General features: G+C 42.0%; 1 protein-coding gene across 3 annotated transcripts in view; it reads right to left on the bottom strand.

Moving 5' to 3' along the window:
* Positions 1–7718, bottom strand: part of MEAF6 (MYST/Esa1 associated factor 6) — a 27752-nt gene that overhangs the window by 4597 nt on the left and 15437 nt on the right. For 2 of the 3 annotated variants that reach the window (XR_002772919.1, XM_003788161.3), the window contains exon 5: positions 3958–4150. Coding sequence is in view for 2 of the 3 variants with exons in the window: in XM_003788161.3 (XP_003788209.1) it covers positions 3958–4150 (193 nt within the window). In the remaining variant the exon portion in view is untranslated. Of the gene's footprint in view, positions 1–3607; positions 4151–7718 lie in introns of those variants that run through there. The other variant, XM_023512195.1, reaches the window with a different exon arrangement.

Below are 7718 nucleotides of genomic sequence, written 5' to 3'. Positions count from 1 at the left end.
GCCTTAGCCGCTTGAGCCACAGGCGCCGAGCCTAATCTTTCTATTTTTAGTAGAGATGGGGTCTTGCTCTTGCTCAGGCTGTCTCAAACTCCTGAGCTTAAGCAATCCTCCTGTCTCAACCTCCCAGAGTGCTAGGATTACAGATGTGAGCCACCATGCCCTATCTGTACCTAGTTAATCAAAACTTTACAAACTACAGTGGTTCTCAACCTGTGGGTCACGACCCCTTTGTAACAATAAAAATACATCATGGCATTAAGATGGTTGAGAACCACTGACCTAGAAGAATTTCAGGGTTTAGGATAGTAGCAGAAACCTGTAAGAGCCATTATATGTTATTATTTTCAACTTCCTTCTTTAAAGACAATGAGACTGATTTATTGTTCAGGTATCATGCAAAATATAAGAATTCAGAATACTGTGATCACTTAGGACAAAATATTATTTGATATATTTTCATATACATCAAATTCAAAAGTTATTTCCTTTTGCTAAAGTTCCATAAGTATTTCTAATTTGCTTTGTTCACCACTGAACAGTGCCTGGCACATAGTTAAATACTCAAATATTTGTTCCAATAATTTACTACTGACTCTGACTCTATGGGGTATGGCACATTGGAGGAGATGCACATACTGTACTAGGCACAAATTTACCAATGTGCACAGACAATGTTGCCCATCCACACCCCAATCTGCCAGCCCCATTAAGACATTAGTCATGGGTAAAAGACTTGGACTAGACAAAATTCCTGACCGAAGATGGCAGGAATCCAAGAACCTTAACTGCTCACTGAATCTGTCTTCCCCCTCAAAAGGAAGCAAATCAGCCCTACTCTCCACTCTAGGGGCAGATGAGTACCTAAGGCCAGTGGAGAAAATCAAATACGACATCAGAGGAAAGGACAATGATAAAAACCAGGATTCTGCTTTCCAAATAGAAAATCCCATTTGGGAATGCAGTAACGAACATCAAAGATCTTTATAACAATTAAGATTTCTTTTGGAATGAATTAGCTCCTGGGGCCAGGAGAAAAAAGGACAGGAAGAAGTGTTCCTATGGAAATTTACTAGAAAACTGCAAAAAGAAGTAAAGTTTAATGCTTCTCTTTTTTTTTTAGAGACAGAGTCTCACTTTGTCACCCTCAGAGTGCTATGGCGTCACAGCTCACAGCAACCTCCAACCCGTGGCATAGGCGATTCTCTTGCCTCAGCCTCCTGAGTAGCTGGGACTACAGGCACCCACCACAACGCCCAGCTATTCTTTTGTTGCAGTTTGGCTGGGTCTAGGTTCGAACCTGCCACCCTTGTATATGGGGCCGGTGCCCTACCCACTGAGCCACAGGCGCTGACCAAGCATCTTGGTTTTTTTTTTTTAGTCAATCATCAGCTGATTATGCTACTAATGGAAATGAGTAAAATGAGTACCTGAAATAAAAAGCCATCTAGGGAGTCTATTGATCAGTTTTGGGGAAATAAAGGTCCCAGAAACGTCAAGGAATTTCTTCCCTAAACACTACCATGTTTCCCCGAAAATAAGACCTACCCAAAAAATAAGCCCTAGCAGGATTTCAATGCATTTGTTAAATACAAGCCCTACCCTGATGATAAGACCTAGCGATGGGCAGATAGCCACACCATGCATTTCTGCGCAGAACGGTAAGGAAGACAGGAATACCTTTTATCTGCCACAGCTCCTTTCTCCCAGCCATTCGCACTTGCGCAGGTGCATGTGTGGTAACCATGGTCGCAGGCGTCCTACTGTGCACATGTGAATGGCTAGGGGAAAGGAGTTCACGCATCACTAGTGCCAGTCCCACCAACAAGGTAGGCTTCCCCTGTCAGGTTCCAGAAGAAGATGACTTAACTGTATTTGAATACATGTAGATTATTGTATTATACTTAATAAAAATAAGACAGCCCCTGACAATAAGCCCTAGTGTGTCTTCTTGAGAAAAAATAAATATAAGACAGTGTCTTATTTTGGGGGAAACATGGTATGAAATAAAAAAGAATCATTACTGTAAGACGACTTTATCTAACAAAAGCAACCAGTGTAACCTAATTTGTACCCTCAGTGAATCCCAAATAATAAAAAAAAAGGATCATTACTTTAAAATGACTCTGTAGTAAATTTTTAAAAAACAATGCAGAGTATGACATTTAATTATGTTGACAATTTAAAAAGTGTTATTTTCGGGCAGTGCCTGTGGCTCAAGGAGTAGGCTGCCGACCCCATATACCAGAGGTGGCAGGTTCAAACCCAGCCCTAGCCAAAATCTGCAAAAAAAAAAAAAAGTTATTTTCAAGAGTATGTTTCTCTGTTGCTTGTGATAAACTAGCACCAGTCCTATTACAGTGGTCAAATATCTGTAGCCTTATCAAAAAAAAAAATGTATATATACATAATTTTTGCTATTTCTTACGACAGTTACCAGATTAGCATGTTGACTTCTGGTTTGCAGAAAAATGTTAAGCAGCAGTGCTGAGTCACTATTTGAAGGAAATACTATTTCTGCAGCCTAAAGAACATCACTACCATCAATAAGAAAAACCCTTAAAAGAACTAACGAATCAGCTGATGTGAAAGAGGTTGAAATCAGAGTTAATTCTACATTATCCCCGTATGGGCAGTCCCTGGGTCACAAACAGGATCATTCTAAACGTTTGTTCTTAAGTTGAATTTGTATGTAAGTTGGAACAGTTACGTGTACCTATTACCTGTAATAGCCTCTGTTCGTAAGTGTGAGTTGTATATCAGGCAGACATTTATAACTTGGAGACTGCCTAGATCCATATCCATGAAGCTAATGATACCTTGCATGCATGAAGAAAAAGCCTACAGGTTTGCAAATCAAACCCAGAAGCAAACTACAACACAGGGAACTCCACTCACTCCCTGCATACCCCCTTTACTTCCTTAGCCTGCAGGCTCCCAAGAGGAGCGGACAAATGCATAGTTTCTAGAACAAGGAATCTTGCCCTGGCCTGGAATATTCTTGGAGGCATGAAAACCCTGTGCACACCTGGTTTCCAAGCCTCTTAGAAGGTATGAAGCCAGGGCAAGATTCCTTACTCTAGAAACTATGCATGACCCTCTCTCAGGTAAGTGCATCATTTCCCATTTCAAGCTCTGGCATTATCATGTAAACCTGAGGCAAGAGTCCATGATAAAATCCTCTCTGGGAGCTATCTAACCTCTCTGTTTACTGAGGTCATTTCGATCTCATTATGCACTGCAAGAAAACATAGTGGGCCAACATTACCTGGGAAGACAGTCTCATGTTTTAGAGGTTTTACATTTTTCCTTTGATACAGAAAAACAATCAAACAATAAACAATAAACAATCAAAAAAGAAAAAAGGTATTGTTAAATACCTTGTATTTAAAAAGAAAAAAGGGTATGTCAAATCAGTTCTCTCTGTTCACAAAGAAATAAGAGTAGGCAGAAATTAGGATTAAGAGCAAAAGACTTTATCCCAACATGCACTAGCAGCATTTTTCAAACACTGTGTGCACAGATTCCACTTCTATTTCCCCTTTTTCTCTTCTAAACTGTTTCCAAATTCACATGTACCTATTACCTGTAATAGCCTCTGTTCATAAGTGTGAGTTGTATGTCAGGCAGACATTTATAACTTGGAGACTGCCTAGATCCATATCCATGAAGCATGAAGGTATCATCATATGAAACAAAGCCTTTATAAAATAAAATTCTTCTGCGCTAGAAACAGTGAGAAAAATGTCCTGGAGTCCTCTTTCAGAGTTACTCTAATGCCCACCAGTTCCTCCCTTTGAGCAAATTAGCCTTTAAGCAAATTAGTTTCATCTGGACCAAAGGACGTTCTTCCCATCATCAACAGAAAGGCTGTGCAACAATCTTAGAGTTTTATTCTAGGAAAGTCCTTTCCCAGCAATGGTCATGGAGCCTCTGGGGAGTGGGATCCCTGCCACTGACCTGTGCCGGTTTTTATTCTTTCGTTTTTTATGGCTGCTGTGATGACTCCCTGAGGAAGTGGAAGAAGCAGCCTTCTGAGGTTTCACTCCCTGCACAGATCCATCCAGATCCTCAGGGTCCTCCTGGCTGGGCTCATTTTCCTGATTGTGGAAGTCTGGAGAAGTATCACTTTCCGTCCCACTTCCTGGTTCCCCTGGAAGTAATAAACACAAGCCCACAAGTACATTATTAGTACTCCTCAGGCAATCTGTCCATAATAAGGAAAGATTTTTTGAGATCTAACATGCAGAAAAGAAATATTCTCTATCCTCAAGGACTATACATTCTAACTGACAGAAATAAATGTGTGTTGTCAGAGAAGATACATACAAAGCATCAAAGTTACCAGAGTTCTTGAAACACATGTAATCTGAAACAGTGTAACCAGAGGCAACAGATCTAAGGACAGCTGGGAGATGGGAACACATAACCAGGATAACCTTATTGCATAAAGGTTATTTAAACACAGACTACACTAATGGGATTAATAATTATACAAAAAGCATTACTGAACATGTCAGCTAGGTCTCCAGGGGGATGAGGCATGATCTGGGGGGGAAACTACCTATAGCTGGCCATAGTTCCTTTACCAAACCATATAGGAATTCTATCTTTCTATCAAGAAAAAGGGCCCAAGAGGGAGAACAGCCCATTCTTGAATTACTGTTAAGTCTCAAAAATGATTTTTTTTAAAACGAATTAATATTCAGCTGGGCACGGTGATTCACACCTGTAATCCTAGCACTCTCAGAGGCCAAAGCAGGCGATTACTTGAGCTCATGAGTTCAAGACCAGCCTGAGCAAGAGTGAGAGCCCATCTCTACTAAAAATAGAAAAACCAAGGCTCAAAAAAAAAAGGTAAGTCTGAAAGGGAGAAGTATGGTCAGGACAGCCAGCCCTACTCTCTCACATCCAGTCATTCCTACTTTGATGCAGGGAAAAAAGAAATTATTTCTAAGGAGAATAGCTTGATGGGGCATGAGGCCACAAAAGCTGTGGACCACAGACAGGACGCCAGAAGAACTAAGCAGGGGCCAGGCACAGGGAGAAGGGAGACAAGAAAACTAAAAGGTGGGGGATGGGTAAGAAAGGCAAGTTAGATGCTGCAATTATTTTATTTTTTATTTCTTTTTTTAGAGACAAGAGTCTCACTTTGTCACTGTTGGTAGAGTGCCATAACGTCACAGCTCACAGCAACCTCCAGCTCTTGGGCTTAGGACATTTCTCTTGCCTCAGCCTCCCAAGTAGCTGGGACTATAGGAGCTCACCACAATACCTGCCTATTTTTTTTTGTTGGGTTTGGCTGGGGCTGGGTTCGAACCTGCCACCCTCAGTATATGAGGCCGGCACCCTACTCACTGAGCCATAGGCGCCACCCTGCAAATTGTGTTTATGTTGCAATTCTACTAAAAGATGCTGCTAGGCAAAACCAACTATAAACTCTTTCAGGGCCAGCTACTATGGGAGTATTGAGTAAATGGGTAAGTTGGTTATTCTGCAAGTACAAATGTACACACATGTACAAACACATATAAAACAGTGTAAACTGGGCTGGGCGACTATAGCTCAGCAGCTAGGTGCCAGCAACATACAACGGAGTTGGTGGGTTCAAACCCAGCCTGGGCCTGCCAAACAACAATGACAACTACAACCCTCCCCACACCCGCCCCCAAAATAGCTGGGCATTGAGACTCGCTTGAGCCCAGGAGTTGGAGGTTGCTGTGAGCTGTGATGCCACAGCACTCTACCCAGGGTGACAGCTTGAGGCTCTGTCTCAAATAAATAAATAAATAAATAAATAAAAAGTATTCAGTTGGTTCCGCACCTAAGCGCAGATAAGATGCCAGCCAAATACACCTGAGCTGGTAGGTTCAAATTCAGCCTGGGCCCACCAAACAGTGATGGCTGCAACCACCAAATAGCTCGGTGTTGGTGGCAGGCTCCTGTAGTCCCAGCTACTTGGGAGGTTTAGGCAAGAGAACTGCTTAAGCCCAGGAGTTGGAGGTTGCTGTGAGCTATGACACTACAGCACTCTACCAAGGGTGACATAATGAGACTGTCTCAAAAAAAAAAAAAAGTGGAAACTAGCACCCCTAGCTCAGCAGCTAGGGCACCAGCCACATATACCGGGACTGGTGGGCTGGAACCCAGCCTGGGCCTGTCAAACAACGACAACTACAACAAAAAAAACTAGCTGGGTGTTGTGGTGGGTGCCTTGCCTCAGCCTCCCCTACTTTGGAGGCTGAGGCAGAAGAATTGTGTAAGCCCAAAAGTTTGAGGTTGCTATGAGCTATGATGCCACAGCACTCTGCCAAGGGCAACATAGTGAGATTCTGTCTCAAAAATGAAAAAATAATTAAAATAAACTGAATCAAAGTCCTATAAATGAAAAATTCCCCAGTGTTACCTGTCTAAGAGGTAACATACCAGGCAAAGGACTGATAGGGACATTAGCGCCATGGGAATCAAAAAACAAAGAGAAGATTATTCAGGAAAAGCTTCATTAAACAGGATTTAAACTGGACTTTGAAAAATGAGAAGCCAAGATAAGTACAGAAAAGCACAAGTAAAGGTACACACGTGTAGAAACACAGGTATATTTGGTACAAATGAATCAAACAATGCCTCTTGAAACAGAAGGCTTGAACAATGAAAGTTTAAATGGAAGAACAGGTTAATGTGGGTCATAAATACCAAGTAAAAAATTTCATCTAGGGAAACAGTGGGAGATATTAGTTAAGAGATGGTTAAAAGAACTGATTTGTCACTTAACCTTTTGAGTCTGTTTCCTCATCTGTAAAACAGCAATTCTTTCTCTCAAGTGTCAAATATTTATGAAGATGTCTTATGGAGAAGGCGCTGACCTAGAGAATGGAACTACAACCACATCCCCTACATTCATAAAGTTTACAGTGTTACACCTAGAGAGCTTTAGGGATTAAAGGTGATAGTGCAAGTAGAAGTATTTGCTCAGAGTCTGGAACACAGTAACTGTTCAAATCTTAGTACTCTTCAGATCTGGCTGTTTCTCTTTTCTGCTTTTTTGGGGACTCTTTCCTTTACTTCTCATATCCAGTAAAGCTCTAAACAAACAGTAAAGATTATTTGTAGGTAAACAGTTCTGAGCAAGACATCACAAGGGAAAGCCATTAAGAAAGAATTTCAGGGCTCTGTGCGTGTGGCTCAAGCGGCTAAGGTGCCAGCCACACACACCTGAGCTGGCGGGTTCAAATCACCCCAGGCCAGCCAAACAACAATGACGGCTGCAACCAAAAAATATCTGGGTGTTGTGGCAGGCGCCTGTAGTCCCAGCTACTTGGGAGACTGAGGCAAGAGAATCGTTTGAGCCCAGGAGATGGAAGTTGCTGTGAGCTGTGATGCCACAGCACTCTACCCAGGGTGACAGCTTGAGGCTCTGTCTCAAATAAATAAATAAATAAATAAATAAAAAGTATTCAGTTGGTTCCGCACCTAAGCGCAGATAAGATGCCAGCCAAATACACCTGAGCTGGTAGGTTCAAATTCAGCCTGGGCCCACCAAACAGTGATGGCTGCAACCACCAAATAGCTCGGTGTTGGTGGCAGGCTCCTGTAGTCCCAGCTACTTGGGAGGTTTAGGCAAGAGAACTGCTTAAGCCCAGGAGTTGGAGGTTGCTGTGAGCTATGACACTACAGCACTCTACCAAGGGTGACATAATGAGACTGTCTCAAAAAAAAAAAAA

Source organism: Otolemur garnettii, unplaced genomic scaffold, assembly GCF_000181295.1.
Source record: "Otolemur garnettii isolate 467f Iridium unplaced genomic scaffold, OtoGar3 scaffold00025, whole genome shotgun sequence".
Lineage (NCBI taxonomy): Eukaryota > Metazoa > Chordata > Mammalia > Primates > Galagidae > Otolemur > Otolemur garnettii.
This window is presented reverse-complemented; position numbering and strand designations above follow the sequence as displayed.